We start from the raw sequence: 20,337 nt of genomic DNA, 5'->3' as shown, positions 1-20,337 counted from the left end.
GGCAGGAGAATGGGGTTGAGAGGGGAAAAAAACATAGAAATTAGGTGCAGGAGTAGGCCATGGGGTTGAGATCATGGCTGAAAGATAGATCATCCGTGCTTGAATGGTGGAGTAGACGTGATGGGCCGAACGGCCTAATTCTATTCCTATAATTTATGAACATGAACGTTCCCTATTAATGTAATGAGTCCGTTTAAAGAAGAATAACAAGAGCTGGTGTTTGATTTTGTTCTTCCAGTTTTTGGTCAATCTTTCTGTATCTCTCTATCCACAGGTGATTTTGATATCCCATCCTCCCGTGAAGATATTGACCGGGACAGTCCATGGAACCAGTGGCTTCGCTCCGAAATCCCACAGTTGTTTCTGAAAGCCATGGAAACATTCAATGTAATTGTTGCGCTGGGTTGTTTTTTTTGCTTTCTCAAAATAACAACGTCTTTTCATTTTGGTGTTTTCCGAAATTGGGGATAATACACAATAGACAATAGGTGCAGGAGTAGGCCATTCGGCCCTTCGAGTCAGCACCGCCATTCAATGTGATCATGGCTGATCATCACCAATCAGTACCCCGTTCCAGCTTTCTCCCCATATCCCCTGACTCCGCTATTTTTAAGAGCCCTATCTAGCTCTCTCTTGAAAGCATCCAGAGAACCTGCCTCCACCGCCCTCTGCGGCAGAGAATTCCACAGACTCACCACTCTCTGTGAGAAAAAGTGTTTCCTCGTCTCCGTTCTAAATGGCTTACTCCTTATTCATAAACTGTGGCCCCTGGTTCTGGACTCCCCCACCATCGGGAACATGTTTCCTGCCTCTAGCGTGTCCAAACCCTTGACAATCTTATATGTTTCAATGAGATCCCCTCTTATCCTTCTAAACTCCAGCGTGTACAAGCCCAGCTGCTCCATTCTCTCAGCATATGACAGTCCCGCCATTCCGGGAATTAACCTTGTAAACCTACGCTGCACTCCCTCAATAGCAAGAATGTCCTTCCTCAAATTAGGGGACCAAAACTGCACACAATACTCCAGGTGTCGTCTCACTAGGGCTCTGTACAACTGCAGAAGGACCTCTTTGCTCCTATATTCAATTCCTCTTGTTATAAAGGCCAACATGACATTCGCTTTCTTCACTGCCTGCTGTACCTGCATGCTTACTTTCATAGTGTTTAAGAAGGAACTGCAGATGCTGGAAAATCGAATGTACACAAAAATGCTGGGGAAACTCAGCGGGTGCAGCAGCATCTATGGAGCGAAGGAAAAAGGCAACGTTTTGGGACGAAACCCTCTAAAGAAGGGTTTCGGCACGAAACGTTGCCTTTTTCCTTCGCTCCATGGATGCTGCTGCACCCACTGAGTTTCTCCAGCTTTTTTGCTTACTTTCATAGACTGATCTACAAGGATCCCCAGATCCCGTTGTACTTCCCCTCTTCCCAACTTGACGCCATTTAGATAGTAATCTGCCTTCCTGTTTTTGCTACCAAAGTGGATAACCTCACATTTGTACGCATTAAACTTCATCTGCCATGCATCTGCCCACTCCCCCAACCTGTCCAAGTCACCCTGCATTCTCATAGCATCCTCCTCATAGTTCACACTGCCACCCAGCTTTGTGTCATCTGCAGTTGATGTAGTGGTGGTTTGAAAAGTGGGATTGTTTACAGCATTGGAGACACAAGAAACTGCAGATGCTGCAACCATGAGCGAAACACACAGAGTGCTAGAATAGTCCATTGTCTCCGCAGATGCTGCCTGGTCTTTGAGTTACTCCAGCACTTTGTGTTTTCACTCATTCATGGCATTTGAACCTCGTCACAGCTGAAATGACAAGTCTGCATCAACTCAGTTCTTTTGTCTTCATCCAAATCAGGATGCCAGTTGTCATGGCCACCAAAACACCTCAGAGGCAATGAGGTTTACATTTATATGGCGGAATCTCCCTCTAAGTTTATTGTATGGCGATTTGTAATAGGATTATAATTCATGTAGAGGTAACAGCAGTGCTTTCTGAAGGCGGTAACAATTTAAACAAATTGATGCACTGGGTAACAGTTTGGTTGTAGAGAATGGGAAGCACGGTGGCACAGCAGTAGAGTTGCTGAATACGTTTGATCCTGACCTCGGGGAATGTCTGTGTGGCGCTTGCACTTCTGTGACCACGTGGGTTTTCTCCGGGTGCTCTGGTTTCCTCCCACATTCCTAAGACATGCAGGTTAATTGTCCCTAGTGTGTAGGATAGTGCTAGCGCATGGGTGACCGCTGATCGGCGAGGACTCGGTGGGCCGAATGGCCTGTTTTCCCCCTGCTGTATCTCTAACACCATGACTAAAGTATAATGGGACTCTCCATTGTGTAAAATATCACAAAGTGTTTAGTTTGGAGATACAGCACGGAAACAGGCCCTTCGGCCCACCGAGTCCGCACCGACCAGCATTCCCCGCACACTGACACTACCCAATACACACTAGAGACAATTTACATTTACACCAAGCCAATTAGCCTACAAACCTGTACATCATTGGAGTGTGGGAGGAAACCGAAGATTTTGGAGAAAACCCACGCAGGTCACAGGGAGAACGTGCAAACTCCACCCAGACAGCGCCCGCAGTCGGGATCGAACCTGGTTCTCCGGCCCTGTAAGGCAGCAACTCTACCGCTGCGCCACCGTGACTGCCCCTTTACAACACACTTTACAAGGAGTGAAATATTTTTGATGTTAATCCCTGCAGAAAGCAATATGACACAAGTCTCCTTTTAATACCTTTGCAGAACCATCCCAGCTTTGATGGCCTGGAGGGACTCTGCCATTTCCTGCCATTCATTCCACTACCAGACGAGATCTTGGATTTCTTCCGACCTGTTGCCGGGCAAATTATTCAGATCCTTAGAGCAAAACCCTGTTTGCCAATAGCAGAAGACAAAGGTAAAGTATACTGACACTGAGTAAATGGGAATTAAAATGACAATTCATTCATACAGTCCAGTTTGCTGAATCATTTGAAACATGAAAATTACACTGCCAATAGCAGAATACAAACTGGAATGTTGCAATCCAGGTCAAACTAATTGAGATCTGGTTTTGGATTTGATAGTTTAGTAACATATTTGTTCTGCCTAGTTAGTCTCTTTCTTTCTCTATCCTTCTCTCCCCCATCTCTCTCTTTCTCTCTCTCTCTCTCTAACATATAAAATTATAAAAGGACTGGACTAGCTAGATGCAGGAAAAATGTTCCCAATGTTGGGCGAGTCCAGAACCAGGGGCCACAGTCTTAGAATAAAGGGGAGGCCATTTAAGACTGAGGTGAGAAAAAACATTTTCACCCAGAGAGTTGTGAATTTGTGGAATTCCCTGCCACAGAGGGCAGTGGGGGCCAGGTCACTGGATGGATTTAAGAGAGAGTTAGATAGAGCTCTAGGGTCTAGTGGAATCAAGGGATATGGGGAGAAGGCAGGCACGGGTTATTGATAGGGGACGATCAGCCATGATCACGATGAATGGCGTGCTGCTCGAATGGCCTCGTCATGCACCTATTTTCTATGTTTCTCTATCTCTATCTCTATCTCTATCTCTACCCTCTCTCTCTCTATCCCTATATATATCTCTCTCTCTCTCTCTCTCTCTCCCTCTCCCCCTCTCTCTCTCTTTCTATCTCTCTCTCTCTCTCTCTCTCTCTCTCTCTCTCTCTCTCTCTCTCTCTCTGTCTCTCTCTCTCCCCCTGTCTGTCTCTCTCTCTCGTTCCCCCTCTCTGCTCTCCCTCCCCCTCTCTGTCTCTCTCTCTCTCGCTCCCCCTCTCCCTCTTTCACTTCATTGCAAACAGTGCATGGTATCTGGAGGTGAAACAGCTGCAAAGGCAGCCTGCAGTTTGTATATGGTCTTCATCCTGTGATTCTGTCGTTGCAGCCGGCAGGATTGAATACAGATTGCCCTCGCAGATTGCCATCACACACGACATCTTGGTACAAGAGGTGATCACCGCAGAACTTCTGGAGAAACACCTGAGCTTGGCTTACCTAAACCCAGTGCTTCTGTCTTCTCTCAGTCCGGCCCTGGTCTCTGCACTTGGTATACACAAGCTCAGCAGCACCGACATCATTGCCATCACCAAAGCCATTGCCAAGGAGCTTGCAGAGACCAACTCTCCATTCAATGGTACCTAACTCAACCTTTTCTTGTTTTTATAAGTTACCCAAGATGTCCCCGATGGAGATTGTTCCCGATGTTGGGTCCAGAACAAGGGGTCACAGTTTAAGGATAAGGGGGAAGTCTTTTAGGACCGAGATAAGAACATTTGTTTTCACACAGAGAGTGGTGAATCTGTGGAATTCTTTGCCACAGAAAGTAGTTGAGGCCAGCTCATTGGCTATATTTAAGAGGGAGTTGGATGTGGCCCTTGTGGCTAAAGGGATCAGGGGGTATGGAGAGAAGGCAGGTACAGGATACTGAGTTGGATGATCAGCCATGATCATATTGAATGGCGGTGCAGGCTCGAAGGGCCGAATGTTTCTATGTCCTGATCCCAAAGCAGCATGTTGGTATGGAGTCTTCTTCTTCTAGCGAATGAAACATAAGCCAAAGGAATAGTTAGATCTCAAACCAGGTGTTGAGCAGCCAGGTTGTTGTCTGCGTCAATGTCTGCCGGGCCCTGAGCTCCATCTGGCGGGTGGTTCAATGATACGTTCGGTTATTGTCACTTGTACCTAGGCACAGTCAGATGTTCAACCTGGTAAAATCATACAGCAGTCGTCACCGAGGCAGTACACTAGTGTCCCCGTGTGTTGGTTCGACAGAGTTAAAAGAAAGTTCACCAAACAGCCTTAACAGCAGGCACCCCCCCCCCCCCCCCCGAGAGAATGGAGCAGCTGGACTTGTACACTCTGGAGTTTAGAAAGATGAGAGGGGATCTCATTGAAACATATAAGATTGTTAAGGGTTTGGACACGCTAGAGGCAGGAAACATGTTCCCGATGTTGGGGGAGTCCAGAATCAGGGGCCACAGTTTATGAATAAGGGGTAAGCCATTGAGAACGGAGACGAGGAAACACTTTTTCTCACAGAGAGTGGTGAGTCTGTGGAATTCTCTGCCTCAGAGGGCGGTGGAGGCAGGTTCTGTGGATGCTTTCAAGAGAGAGCTAGATAGGGCTCTTAAAGATAGTGGAGTCAGGGGATATGGGGAGAAGGCAGGAACGGGGTACTGATGGGGGATGATCAGCCATGATCACATCGAATGGTGGTGCTGGCTCGAAGGGCCGAATGGCCTACTCCACCTATTGTCTATTGATGCAACAATTTTATCTTTAAAATGTTCTTGGACACAGGAAGGTAGTTTTAAACCAAAAATTGGAGATAGACGCAAAATGCGGGAGTAACTCGGCAGGACAGGCAGCATCTCTGGAGAGAAGGAATGGGTGACGTTTCAGGTCGAGACCCTTCTTCAGACTTGTTACGGAGGGAAAGAGGAATCACAGATGGGGTGGGGGTGGGGGGGGCAGTGAGAGAGGATGTTGCTGAACTCTCGTCGGAGAGAGGAGGAGAACTTCTTCAAAGTAGACATACCTTGAGGAGATTTCGCAGTGGAGCAGACAAAATGTGTAGGAAAGAACTGCAGATGCTGGTTTTAATCAAAGATAGACACAAAATGCTGGAGCAACGGGCAGCATCTCTGGAGAGAAGGAATGGGTGATGTTTCGGGTCGAGACCCTTCTTCGGACTTCAGGGACTCGACTACCTCCACAATTCTGAGTTTAGGAAGGAACTGCAGATGCTGGTTTACACCGAGGATAGACACAATGTGCTGGAGTAACCCAGTCGGTCAGGTAGCATCTCTGTAGAACATGGATAGGTGACATTTAAGGTCGGGAGATAGACAAAAATGCTGAAGAAACTGAGCAGGTGAGGCATCATCTATGGTGTGAAGGAAATAGGCAACTTTTTGGGCCGAGACCCTTCTTCAGACTGATGTAGGGTGGGGAGAAGAAAGGAGAAAGGAAGAGGAGGAGCCAGAGGGCTGAGGGAGAGCTGAGAAGGGGAGGAGACAGCAAGGGCTACCGGAAATTGGAGAATTCAATGTTTATGCCGCTAGGGTGCAGACTGCCCAAGCGGAATATCAGGTGCTGCTCCTCCAATCTCCGGTGGTGCTCACTCTGGCCGTAGAGGTGGCCCAGGACAGAAAGGTCGGATTCGGAATGGGAGGGGCTCATCTCTCCCACGAAAGATTTGAAACATAAATGTGGGCGAATTAAAAACATTTGGTTGATTTATCTCGAACATTTTGTGACGATAATAGTGCCAACTTTCCCTGATTTAGATGGTGTGATGAAGAAAATTGCAAAGTTACTGGTGTGCAACTATCGTAGCCTTGAACAAGAGTACGGGAACTCGGACCAGTTCATTGAGGATCTGAAATCCGTGCCAATCATTCCTCTTGCCGATGGAAGCATGGCAGCATGGAAAGATCAGGCCATATTCTTCCCCCTTTATGATAAAGAGAATGAACAGTTTACAAAGCCGACTCCAGGTAATCGCTTCACGTTATGGATCTATTGTGCAATATCCAACACTACAAGGGCCGAATGGCCGGCTCCTGCACTGTGTCTGTTGTCTATTTGTTGCTTTGCAGATTTGTGAGTGTATCCAAGGTCTTCAGTTTAGTTTCATAAGATCATAAGTGATAGGAGTAGAATTAGGCCATTTGGCCCATTGAGTCTACTCCGCCATTCAGTCATGGCTGATCTGTCTCTCCCTTCAAACCCCATTCTCCTGCCTTCTCACCATAACCTCTGACACCTGGAATCAAGAATCTATCCATCTCTGCCTTAAAATATCCACTGACTTGTGGCCTCCTCAGCCTTCTGTGGCAAACAATTCCACAGTTTCGCCACCCTCTGACGAAAGAAATTCCTCCTCATCTCCTTCCTAAAGAACATCCTTTAATTCTAAGGCTGTGACCTCTAGTCCTAGACTCTCCCACTAGTGGAAACATCATACGGCCATAAGTGATAGGAGTAGAATTAGGACATTCGGCCCATCGTCAACACCATTCAATCACGGCTGATCTATCTCTCCCTCCTAACCCCATTCTCCTGCCTTCTGCCCATAACCCCTGACACCCGCACTAATCAAGAATTTATCTATCTCTGCCTTAAAAATATCTGCTGACTTTGCCTCCACTGCCTTCTGTGGCAAAGAATTCCACAGATTCGCCACCTTCTGACTAAAGACATTTCTCCTCATGTCCTTCCTAAAAGAACGTCCTTTAATTCTGAGGCCATGACCCCTGGTCCTGGACTCTCCCACTAGTGGAAACATCCTCTCCACATCCACTCCATCCAGGCCTTTCACTATTCTGTACGTTTCAATGAGGTCTCCACCCCCCCCTCATTCTTCTAAACTCCAGCGAGTAGAGGCCCAGTGCTGTCAAACGCTCATCATATGTTAACCCACTCATTCCTGGGATAATTCTTGTAAACCTCCTCTGGACCCTCTCCAGAGCCGGCACATCCTCGAATATTGTTACGTGTGCCGTGGTGCAGTGAAAAGCTTTTGTTCCGTGCTGACCAGTCAGCGGAAAGATAATACATGTTTACAATCGAGCCGTTCACAGTGTACAGATACATGAGTAAGGTAATAACATTTAGTGCAAGATAAACCCAGTAAAGTCTGATCAAGGATAGTCCGAAGGTCTCCAATGAGGTAGATAGTAGTTCAGGACTACTCTCTAGTTGTGGTTGGATGGTTCAGTTGCCTGATAACAGCCGGGAATAAACAGTCCCAGAATCTGGAGGTGTGCGTGCGTTTTCACCCTTCTGTACCTCTTGCCCGATGGGAGAGGGGAGAGGGGAGAAGAGGGAGTGGCTGGAGTGAGACTGGTCCTCGATTGTGCTGCTGGTCTTGGGAGGGAGGGGATGGGAAAAAGCCAGAGCAATCCTTGAAGTAACAAATGTAAACGATGGCCCAGCGGGTAGAGCTGCTGCCTCACAGCGCCAGGGGCCCTGCTTCAATCCTGACCTCGGGTGCTGTCATTGTGGAGTTTGCATGTTCTACCTGTGACCGCCTGGGTTTCCTCCGTCCGGGTGCTTCGGTTTTCCTCCCACATCCCAAAGACGTGCGGGTTTGTATGTAAATTGCCCCCAAGTGTGTCGGGAGTGGATGAGAAAGTGGGATAACATAGAACTAGTGTGAGCGGGTGATGGATGGTCGACACGGACTCGGTGGGCTGAAGGGCCTCTTTCCATGTGATATCTTTCAATCAATTAATAAAAAAAATCGTGTCATGAATGTAAGTCCTTTTTAATTTGTATCTGGTGGTTGTAGCTGATGTTGTGCAATGTAAAGCTGAGCACTGTCACAGTTGTGGCTTCTCCAAACAGGCTTGCAAGACCTCTATCTGGATCTAAAGACCATCCACCCCGACGTGCTTTCATGCCTTGACAATCTGGGCAACTCACAAGTCCGCAAGCTGCTGGAGAAGATGGATGTTCATTATCTTCAGCCAGACACAGTCGTGCATGAACACATACTACCCAATTTAAAGGACCAAAAATGGAAGGTGATTCATTTTAAATGTCCGCTCTCGACCCGAAACCTCACCTATTCCTTCGCTCCATAGATGCTGCCTCACCCGCCGAGTTTCTCCAGCATTTTTGTCTACCTTCGATTTTTCCAGCATCTGCAGTTCCTTCTTAATCAACTAGTCATAAAGGAAGTCATCAGTCAGTGCACCACTTCATAATAATGTCTGCGTATTGCATCCCCCCCATGCTCGTCGCTAATTTTCTCTTTCTCTCCATGACACGTGCAGTTGCGACAGGTTAGGATTTGAGAACAACACTAGTAACTCCCCCCTTCTACACAAAATCATGAGAGGAACACATTGGGTAGACACACATAGCCTCTTGCTTAGAGTGGGGAAATCGAGAACCAGGGGACATAGGTTGGGGTGGGAGGTTGCAACCTTCACGTGGTCCGCCCAGTTTTGACGAATGCAATCAACCCGGTGTGCACAATCAAATAAGGTCGAATAGAACATGTTGTCCTACAACTTTAGGCTGCGTACGCCATACGCAAGAAGAAGAAGGACATATGTGTAAGTGGGGGGGGGTAGATTTAATAGGAAACTGAGGGGTAACATTTTCACACAGAGGGTGGTGGGTGCATGGAACGAGCTGCCGGAGGAGGTCGTTGAGGTTGGGGCTATCGACATTTTTAAGAAACATTTAGACAGGTGCATGGATAGGAGGGATCTAGAGGGATGTGGGCCAAACACAAGCAGGTGGGACTAGGGAGCAAAGAGGTCCTTCTGCAGTTGTACAGAGCCCTAGTGAGACTACACCTGGAGTATTGACCTTCTCTCCCCCCACCAACCCTCACGGTCCCTCAGATCCACATCAGCCGGTCTCCTCTCCATCCACAAGTCTAACCTCCGCAGTTTTGGGGACAGAGCCTTCTCCAGGGCAGCTCCCGGGCTCTGGAACTCCCTCCCCCAACTGATCCGCAATTCCGTGTCCTTCACCATCTTCCAGTCCCGCCTCAAGACCCATCTCTTCACCTCTGCCTATCCTTAGCCCCACGTCCCCCTCCCTTTTCATCTGTGCATTAATTGCCTTATTATTGTGTTTTGTATTGAATTCTGTCATTACTTTGTGTACTAGTCATGTCTCTACTATTTATTTCATTCCCCTTACATGTTTATCCTCTACCTGCAAAATGTTTGTACGGTGTCCTTGAGACTCTTGCAAGGCGCCCATAAATAAAATTTATTATTATTATTATTATTATTATTATTATTATTATTATTATTGTGTGCAGTTTTGGTCCCCTAATTTGAGGAAGGACATTCTTGCTATTGAGGGAGTGCAGCGTAGGTTTACAAGGTTAATGCCCGGGATGGCGGGACTGTCATATGCTGAGAGAATGGAGCAGCTGGGCTTGTAAACTCTGGAGTTTAGAAAGATGAGAGGGAAACATTGAAACATATAAGATTGTTTAGAGCTTGGACACGCTAGAGGCAGGAAACATGTTCCCGATGTTGGGGGAGTCCAGAACCAGGGGCCACAATTTAAGAATAAGGAGTAAGCCATTTAGAACGGAGACGAGGAAACATTTTTTCTCACAGAGAGTGGTGAGTCTGTGGAATTCTCTGCCTCAGAGGGTGGTGGAGGCAGGTTCTCTGGATACTTTAAAGAGAGAGCTAGATAGGGCTCTTGAAAATAGTGGAGTCAGGGGATATGGGGAGAAGACAGGAACGGGGTACTGATTGGGGATGATCAGCCGTGATCACATTGAATGGCGGTGCTGGCTCGAAGGGCCGAATGGCCTACTCCTGCACCTATTGTCTATTGGCGGTGTGGGCAAGTAGGGCTGAAGGGCCTGTTTCCGTGCTGGACGACTCCATCTCACCCATTGTGTATTTTCAGAACAAGCTTCCAGGGGTGGTGATCAGCTACGGTGTCTTCCTCAAGATGCACTGCCAGGAGAATGAGCTGCAGCAGTTCCGACCTCACATCCCCATCCTCACCAGCAAAGGCTTCGTCTGCCCCTTCTATGTCAACGTCAACTTTTCACCCGAATACAAGAACGTTGTTGACCTGCCCGTGGATCTTCCAGGTAAAACAAAATTGTGGGGAGAGGGAACATGTACACAGATGAAGACACAAAGTGCTGGAGTAACTCAGTTGATCGCTGGAGGACATGGATAGGCAACGTTTCACATTGGGGCCATTCTAGTCAAGTCAAGAGAGTTTATTGTCATGTGTCCCAGATAGGACAATGAAATCCTTGCTTGCTGCAGCACAACAGAATATTGTAAGCATGAATACAGAACAGTTCAGTTCAATATAACTATATAACCATATAACAATTACAGCACGGAAACAGGCCATCTCGGCCCTACAAGTCCGTGCCGACACAACTTTTTTACCTTAGTCCCACCTGCCTGCACTCATACCATAACCCTCCATTCCCTTCTCATCCATATGCCTATCCAATTTATTTTTAAATGATACCAACGAACCTGCCTCCACCACTTCCACTGGAAGCTCATTCCACACCGCCACCACTCTCTGAGTAAAGAAGTTCCCCCTCATATTACCCCTAAACGTCTGTCCCTTAATTCTGAAGTCATGTCCTCTTGTTTGAATCTTCCCTATTAAAGGGAAAAGCTTGTCCACATCAACTCTGTCTATCCCTCTCATCATTTTAAAGACCTCTATCAAGTCCCCCCTTAACCTTCTGCGCTCCAGAGAATAAAGACACTAGCTTATTCAACCTATCTCTGTAACTTAGTTGTTGAAATATACACATAAATAAACAGATAAAGTGCAATAGGCTGTTACAGTTCAGAGTCTGTTTGTTGGCCAGTTTAATAGCCTGATGGCTTTGGGGAAGAAGCTGTTCCTGAACCTGGATGTAACAGATTTCAGGCTCCTGTACCTTCTGCCCGATGGTAGCGGAGAGATGAGCGTGTGGCTAGGATGGTGTGGGTCCTTGATGATGTTGGCTGCCTTTTTGTCCGAAACGTCACCTGTTCATGTTCTCCAGAGATTCTGCCTGACCCACTGATGGGCCTGTCCCACCTACATGATATTTTCGGCGACTGCCGGCACCCGTCATAGTTGGAGCAGGTCACCGAAAATGTTCAACATGTTGAAAATCCAGCGGCGACCAGAAAAAGGTACGACTCTTTGGGCGACTGCTCACAGCCATACAGACATGTTGCGGAGTGACGCCTATATGGTCGTGAGTAGTCACCCAAAGAGTCGTGCCTTTTTCTGGTCTTCGTCCACCTGTTGCGACTATGACAGGTGTTTGAAAAATCACCTAAAAAATCTTGTAAGATGATTCGGGCCCATTAGTTACTCTAACGCTTTTTTTGTAAACCAGTATCTGCAGTTCCTCATGTCTACGTTTGGGTATAGTGCAAATCCAGCAAACCATTCTCTGGTGAAACATTTCCGTTTAGAGATACAGCACGGAAACAGGCCCTTCGGCCCACCGAGTCAGCGCCAACCTGCGATCCCCTTACACTAACACTATCCTGCACACACTGGGGACAATTTGCATTTCTTGACCGAAGCCAATTAACCTACAAACCTGTACGTCTTTGGAGTGTGGGAGAAAACCGGAGATCTCGGAGAAAACCCACGCAGGTCACAGGGTGAACGTACAAAACTCCGTACGGGCAGCACCCGTTGTCAAGATTAAAGAGGAGGGTTTCGGCACGAAACGTTGCCTATTTCCTTCGCTCCATAGATGCTGCTGCACCCGCTGAGTTTCTCCAGCTTTTTTGTGTAACCTTCGATTCTCCAGCATCTGCAGTTCCTTCTTAAACACGTCAAGATTAAATACTTAGGCTTTGGTGCTGTAAGGCAGCAATTCTACCTTGTTCAAGAAGGAACTGCAGATGCTGGAAAATCGAAGGTGTGTATTTGCATTGTATGTCTGTACTGAACTCTATTGACTTAATTTCATGTCTAGGTGTGGACTGGGTGCTGGTGGACTCTTGTTACCTGAAGACAGACCACGACACTGACGCTTGGAGAACGTTCCTCATTGCACTCGGCGTGCAGGACTCGTTTATTTTTCAAAAGAGAAAAATGACCTTCACAAAACAAGAGCTGGTTAGTCCTGCTTCACAAAACAAGTCGTCCTGCTGGCTTACTGAACACAGAGCAGTACAGATGTCATAAAAATGAGCTGTACCAAAGATAGACCCAAAAAGACTCAGTGGGTCAGGCAGCATCTCTGGGGAAAATGGATACAGTACCCCATTCCTGCTTTTCCCCATATCCCTTCATTCCTTTAAATTCCCCCCACGCCCCCTCTGATCTTAAAGCTTTGCCCTCTAATCTTTGACATTTCCACCTCAGGAGAAAGATTCTGACTGTCGTGAGCCTACCCATGCCTCTCATCATTTAATAAATGTCCATTAGCTTTCCCCTCGAACTCCGGAGAAATGAATCTCCGTTTGTCCAGCCTCTCTTTGTAACTAAATGCCCACTAAACCAGGCAGTCTCCAGCGCTCTGTCCAAAGCCAGCAGATCCATTCTGTAATGGGGTGACCACAACTGCACTTGACACCAAATGCGGTCAGGCCAAAGCCCTATAAAGCTGCATCGTGCCTCCAAGGCAGTAGTGGTCACCCCTTAACTAAATGGATCTATCTGCTGGCTTCGGACAGAGAGCAGGAGAGGTTTACCAGGATACTTTGACCGATGAAGGCAAGCATACCGTACGTCTTTACCACTCTACCTACCTGTGTTTCCACTGCCATGGGGCAATGGATTTGGATCTCATGATCCAGCAGTGCTGGCTCGAAGGGCCGAATGGCCTACTCCTGCACCTATTGTCTATTGTCTATTCTGTACATCAATGGTATTAAGGGATCTACCATTAACTGCATAATATCCCCTTGCATTTGACCTTCCGAAGTGCAATATCTCAGACTTCCTGGATTGAACCTTACACACTATCACAATATTATATCTACTAAAATATTCCATTTTTTGTCCTCCTTCCTGCTTGTTTGCATTGCACCCAATTTGGTCTAAAGCTGGCGTTATCCTTCCCAAACCTCAAGCTTGAGTGTTAAGACCATAAGTGATAGGAGGAGAATTAGGCCATTCGGCCCATCAAGTCTACTCCACCATTCAATCATGATCTTATAGATGTGTACAAAATCATGAGAGGATTAGATCGGGTAGACGCACAGAGTCTTGCCCAGAGTAGGGGAATCGAGGACCAGAGGACATAGGTTTAAGGTGAAGGGGGAAAGATTTAATAGGAATCTGAGGGGTAACTTTTTCACACAGAGGGTGGTGGGTGTATGGAACAAGCTGCCAGAGGAGGTAGTGGAGGCTGGGACTATCCCAACGTTTAAGAAACAGTTAGACAAGTACATGGATAGGACAGGTTTGGAGGGATATGGACCAAGTGCAGGCAGGTGGGACAAGGGACATTGTTGGCCAGTGTGGGCAAGTTGGGCCGAAGGGCCTGTTTCCACACTGTATCACTCTATAGCTGATCTACCTCTCCCTCCTAGCCCCATTCTCCTGCCTTCTCCCCATAACCTTGGACACCTGTTAAAGTACTTATTTTAAATGATCTTTAGGCATCCAGCCCCTGGGCACCTATCTATGAATGTTGGCCCGACACGGCAGATAATGTATACGTCGTGGAAGATTATGTCTGCGAGGAGCTTCACGGGCTCCTAACCACACAGGATTTGTCCGAAGAGTTAAAACTAATGCAGAGAATGAACCTACTCAAACTTCTTGACAAAAACTGGGACTCGGGGTAAGTGAACTCCAAATTAGTTTCTTCTCCACTTTTGTTGCCTCCTTTCACCTGACTTTACATTGTTCAAGCACCTAAGCTGGCCTCCATTGCTACGGCCTTGTTTAATCTATGCATCATTCTTCCCCCATCCCCCCTCCCCCCCCCCCCCCCCCACGTCTCTTGCATGCTTTAGAACCAGGGGCCACAGTTTAAGAATAAGGAGTAAGCCATTTAGAACGGAGACGAGGAAACACTTTTTCTCACAGAGAGTGGTGAGTCTGTGGAATTCTCTGCCTCAGAGGGCGGTGGAGGCAGGTTCTCTGGATGCTTTCAAGAGAGAGCTGGATAGGGCTCTTAAAGATAGTGGAGTCAGGGGATATAGGGAGAAGGCAGGAACTGGGTACTGATTGGGGATGATCAGCCATGATCACATTGAATGGCGGTGCTGGCTCGAAGGGCCGAATGCCCTACTCCTGCACCTATTGTCTATTGTCTATTTCCTGCTTCCCCTCAGTGCAGAAGATAGACACAAAAAGCTGGAGTAGCTCAGGCAGCTCAGGCAGCATCTGTGGAGAATAGGAATTGGCGGAGGTTTGGGTCGAGACCCTTCTTTAGACTGTGAGTCGGGGGAAAGGGGAAACTAGAGGTGTGGAAAGGTTCAGAACAAATCACACCTGGCACCGATGACCCAAGGACAGGTGGAGTCCACAATGATTCATTGTTGGCCGTGGAAGAGAGGATAGTGAAGGGATATATGAATGCGAACAGTGGAACTGGCAGGACAGCTAGTGTGGGGGAGGGATGGGGAGAGAGGGTTACCTCAAATTGGAGAAGTCAACGTTTGCAAATGTATCTATGCCACTCGACTCAACTGCTCCATGCAACAGCAAGTTTATGTTCAGCACAGACATTGTGGGCCGAAGGGCCTGGTCCTCTGCTGTGCAGTAAGTTGATGAAGTGATATAGAGTGTGGCCTTCTAACATCTGTCTTCAAAGACTTGTTTGTGTAATGAGAGCATCAGAAATAAATCAGCATGTCATTAGTCCCCTTGTGTCACCTTCCCCAGTCATTTTAATGGTGGCTGATCATGTACCCATTACTGCTTTCCTGCACTTGATTATTATATTACATTGGTATTATTGTCACGTTTACCGAGCCACCGTGAAATTTAGTTTTGCGTGAGATCTAGACATAGATACAAGTAAGCCAAACTCTAGTACAATAGGCAACGGGGAATATATATATACAATATATATTAATGATTTGGACGAGGGAATTGAATGCAACATCTCCAAGTTTGCGGATGACATGAAGCTGGGGGGCAGTGTTAGCTGTGAGGAGGATGCTAGGAGGCTGCAAGGTGACTTGGATAGGTTGGGTGAGTGGGCAAATGCATGGCAGATGCAGTATAATGTGGATAAATGTGAGGTTATCCACTTTGGTGGCAAGAACAGGAAAGTAGACTATTATCTGAATGGTGGCCGATTAGGAAAAGGGGAGATGCAACGAGACCTGGGTGTCATGGTACACCAGTCATTGAAAGTAGGCATGCAGGTGCAGCAGGCAGTGAAGAAAGCGAATGGTATGTTAGCATTCATAGCAAAATGATTTGAGTATAGGAGCAGGGAGGTTCTACTGCAGTTGTACAGGGCCTTGGTGAGACCACAGATTGCATGCAGTTTTGGTCTCCTAATCTGAGGAAAAACATTCTTGCCATAGAGGGAGTACAGAGAAGGTACCAGACTGAGAGCAGGACATAAACGAAGAAAGACTGGAAGACTCGGCTTGGCTAGAATTTAGAAGGAGGAATTGCAAAATTCTTAAGGGGTGGACAGGCTAGGAAGATTTGATTGATGAAACAACTCAGTTTAAGGATTCGTTTTAGGACCGAGATGAGAAAAACATTTTTCACACAGAGATGAATCTGTGGAATTCTCTGCCACAGAAAGTAGCTGAGGCCAGTTCATTGGCTATATTTAAGAGGGAGTTAGATGTGGCCCCTTGTGGCTAAAGGGATCAGGGGGTAGAGAGAAGGCAGGAGACAGGCTGAGTTGGATGATCAGCCATGTATTGATGGCTGTGCAGGCTCAAAGGGGCCGAATGGCCTTCCTGCAATTTTTATGTTTCTATGAAAACAGAATGCAGAATATGTTCCGTGTAGTTAGTTCCACCGACAGTCCAGTCTGCAATGGGGCGTGATGGTCCCCCCCTTCCCTCCCTCTGCCCCCCACCCCCCCTCCCCCCCCCCCCCCCCCCCCCCCCCCCCCCCACTCTCTTCCCGGTGCAATTCATGAGCATTGATGTTCTGACGATGGCGACCCACTGCTCTGTACTGGTAGAGAGGGAGACACAAGCAGCAGCACAAGTGGTTTATGTTAGTAGTGGGTTTGGGGCAAGACCTCAGATGTCAGTAAACCATTGACTCTTTTCTTCGACATAATATAGTCTAACGCCGAGAGAGTTCCAGGATAAAATCTTATTAAAAAAATAAAATGTCCATCATCAAGGACCCACACCATCCAGGCCACACACTCATCTCCCCGCTACCTTCAGGTCGAAGGTACAGGAGCCTGAAGACTGCAAGGTTCAGGAATAGCTACTTCCCCACAGCCATCAGGCTATTAAACTCAACAGAAACAAACTCTTAGCATTAATAGCCCATTATCTGTTTATTTGCACTTTTATCTGCTTATTTATTCATGTGTGTATATATTTATATAATGGTATATGGACACACTGATCTGTTCTGTAGTCATGCCTACTATATTCTGTTGTGCTGATGCAAAGCAAGAATTTCATTGTCCTATTTGGGACACGTGACACTAAACTCTTTTGACTTGACTCTTGACATAACGTGAGAAATCTTGGCTGAGGAATGCACGCCTACATTGATTGATGAAACAACTCTTAATTCTTCCTTGCAGATCGAGATTGTCTCAGTTCTGCTCGGCTAGAGTCTTCGACAGCCAGGAGAAAGTGCTGAGGAACGATGTCGATTCTTCCTTTGCCATTTACCTGAAAACCTTGCCGTGGTTACCCACCGACAGTCCAGCCGCGGATGGTCCCGGGTTCCGCCCTGCCTACCTGCGCCCTATCGAGGCGTACCTGAGATCCAATGATTTAATGGAGCTCTTGGCCGACAATGTTAGCTACGTGTCTTGTGAGCTTCTCGAGAAGAGCACTTTTGCTGCTTTCGCCGGTAAGTACCAATGTTAAACCTTAGGTAAGACAAAAATGCTGGAGAAACTCAGCAGCTAAGGCAGCATCCATGGAGCGAAGGAATGGGTGGAGTTTCGGGTCGAGACCCGGAAGGAATAGGTGACGTTTCGGGTCGAGACCCGGAAGGGTCTCGACCCGAAACGTCACCTATTCCTTCGCTCCATAGATGCTTCCTGGTCTCGACCCGAAACGTCACCTATTCCTTCGCTCCATAGATGCTGCCTCACCCGCTGAGTTTCTCCGGCATTTTTGTCTACCTTCGATTTTTCCAGCATCTGCAGTTCTTTCGTAAACACCAAATAGTGGAGTTATGTACAGCTGGCGTGAAGCAATAGGCGACGTTTCTAGTCGAGACCCTTCTTCAGACCCGAAACGTCACCCATTCCCACTCTCCAGAGATGCTGCCTGTCCCGCTGAGTTACTCCAGCATTTTGTGTATGTCCTTGGTTGAAAGCAGCTTGGTTCTGCAGTTCCTTCCTACACATTCCCTTATCACAAGCTTCCCCAACTCAGGGGGGTAAATTTCGCCTACCCAGTGGGTCAAATTGTCGACTGTGGATTTGTACGTATTTTTTCTCATTGACCGCCTGTGTTTGGTTCTGGTATACTGTTCATTGTTCATAAATCATCATCATTGTTCATAATTAAGTGAAATCACATTATGTGCTATTAAAGTTGCCAGGGGTGAACGGGATGAAAAAGCCTTATTATATTTAAGAAGGAACCGCAGAAGGAAAATCGAAAGTAGACAAAAATGCTGGAGAAACTCAGCGGGTGCAGCAGCATCCATGGAGCGAAGGAAATAGGCAACGTTTCGGGTCGAGACCCTTCCGAGTCACCTATTCCTTTGCTCCATAGACAATAGGTGCAGGAGTAGGCCATTCGGCCCGTCGAGCCAGCACCGCCATTCAATATGATCATGGCTGATCATCCCCAATCAGTAACCCGTTCCTGCCTTCTCCCCATATCCCCTGACTCCGCTATTTTTTAAGAGCCCTATCTGGCTCTCTCTTGAAAGTATCCAGAGAACCCGCCTCCACTGCCCTCTGAGGCAGAGAATTCCACAGACTCACCACTCTCTGTGAGAAAAAGTGTTTCCGTTCTAAATGGCTTACTCCTTATTTTTAAACTGTGGCCCCTGGTTCTGGACTCCCCCCAACATCGGGAACATGTCTCCTGCCTCTAACGTGTCCAAGCCCTTAACAATCTTATACGTTTCAATGAGATCCCCTCTCATCTTTCTAAACTCAGATGCTGCCTCACCCACTGAGTTTCTCCTGCCTTATCATGTATCTGTACACTGTAAAGGGCTCGATTGTATTCATGGACTGTGTTTCCGCTGACTGGTTAGCACGCAATAAAGGCCTTTCGCTGTACCTCGTTGCACGTGACGATAGTCTGAACTAAAGTAAACTTTTCTTAGGGATCAAGAGCTCGTTAACTGTGGAAATGATGATCAACCATTTTAAGTCGTGGTGTGTGAAAACTCCGAGTGAACCCGGGGATGTGCAGGGAGCAGAGTTTCGAGCCAAGGTTGATCATATTTACAAGGTCTACGCCTACTTCGAAAGGAACTGCAACCACAATCAGCTGAAAGACCTGTTTGAACAATACCCAGCCGTGTTCATACCCAGCAAGTATGTACCTTCCTTCCTGTTCACAGCAGATGTCTCAAAGAAAAGTATTTACTGAGATGCTGCCAGGAATGCAGAGAAGATTTTCCTGGATGTTGCCAGGACTCACAAGTTATAGGTGTAGAATTAGGCCATTCAGCCCATCCAGTCCACTCCGCCATTCAATCAGGGCTGATCTCCGCCTCCCAATCCCATTTTCCTGCCTTCTCCCCATAACCCTTGACACCAGTTCTAATCAAGAATTTATCCATCTCTGCCTTAAAAATATCCACTGACTTGTCCTCCACAGCTCCACAGATTCACCACCCCGTGACTAAAGAAGTTCCTCCTCACCTCCTTTCTAAAAGAGCACCCCTTTAATTCTGAGGCTGTGACCTCTGATCATAAACTCTCCCACCAGTGGAAACATCCTCTCCACATCCACTCTATCCAGGCCTTTCATTACTCTGCAAGTTTCAATGAGATCCCCCCCTCAACCTTCTAAACTCCAGCGTGTACAGGCCCAGTGCTGTCAAACGCTCATCATATGCCAACCCACACATTCCTGGATTCAATCTTGTAAACCTCCTCTGGACTCTCTCCAGAGCCAGCACGTCCTTCCTCAGATATGGGGCCCAATTGCTCGCAGTACTGCAAATGCGCCTTATAGAGCCTCAGTATTTCATCTCTGTTTTCCAGTCCTGGTGATATAAATGCTGGCATTTCATTTGACTTGAGGGACAGAGCTGTAGGGTAAGGTTGAGCAGGCTAGCACTTTACTCCCTGGAGCGCTGGAGGAGGGTGAGGGGTGATTTTGCAACGGTCTGCAAAATTGTGAGAGGAACAACAGATCGGGTAAATGCATAGAGTCTCTTGCCCAGAGTAGGGGAATCAAAAACCAGAGGACATAGGTTTAAGGTGAAGGGGAAAAGATTTAATAGGGATTTAAGGGATGACTTGTTACACAAAGGGTGGTGGATGCATGGAATGTGCTGCCACGGGAGGTAGTTTGCGGCAGGGACTATCGCAACGATTACGAAAAATTTAGACAGGTACATGGATAGGACAGGTTGAGAGGGATATGGGCCAAACGCAGGCAGGTGAGACTAGTGTAGCTGGGACATGTTGGTCGGCGTGGGCAAGTTGGGTCGAAGGGCCTATTTCCACGATGTGGGATTCTGTGACTCAAGTGAGTCAATATTTTCTCTCCAGCACATATGACAGAAAGGTATGAAT

At 47.2% G+C, this 20,337-nt stretch overlaps 1 protein-coding gene across 4 annotated transcripts in view; it reads left to right on the top strand.

Moving 5' to 3' along the window:
• Positions 1-20,337, top strand: part of wu:fj29h11 (uncharacterized) — a 109,021-nt gene that overhangs the window by 66,426 nt on the left and 22,258 nt on the right. For all 4 annotated transcript variants that reach the window (XM_055654269.1, XM_055654267.1, XM_055654268.1 and 1 more), the window contains 10 exons: positions 275-387; positions 2,766-2,919; positions 3,898-4,146; positions 6,302-6,511; positions 8,364-8,542; positions 10,410-10,599; positions 12,469-12,611; positions 14,102-14,286; positions 17,194-17,468; positions 18,912-19,125. In XM_055654269.1, coding sequence (XP_055510244.1) covers positions 275-387; positions 2,766-2,919; positions 3,898-4,146; positions 6,302-6,511; positions 8,364-8,542; positions 10,410-10,599; positions 12,469-12,611; positions 14,102-14,286; positions 17,194-17,468; positions 18,912-19,125 — 1,912 coding nt within the window. The remainder of the gene's footprint in view (positions 1-274; positions 388-2,765; positions 2,920-3,897; positions 4,147-6,301; positions 6,512-8,363; positions 8,543-10,409; positions 10,600-12,468; positions 12,612-14,101; positions 14,287-17,193; positions 17,469-18,911; positions 19,126-20,337) is intronic.

The sequence above is a fragment of the Leucoraja erinacea genome, chromosome 23, assembly GCF_028641065.1.
Source record: "Leucoraja erinacea ecotype New England chromosome 23, Leri_hhj_1, whole genome shotgun sequence".
NCBI classification, from domain to species: domain Eukaryota; kingdom Metazoa; phylum Chordata; class Chondrichthyes; order Rajiformes; family Rajidae; genus Leucoraja; species Leucoraja erinaceus.
Note: the sequence above shows the minus strand (reverse complement) of the source record. Positions and strands in the feature narration are given on the sequence as shown.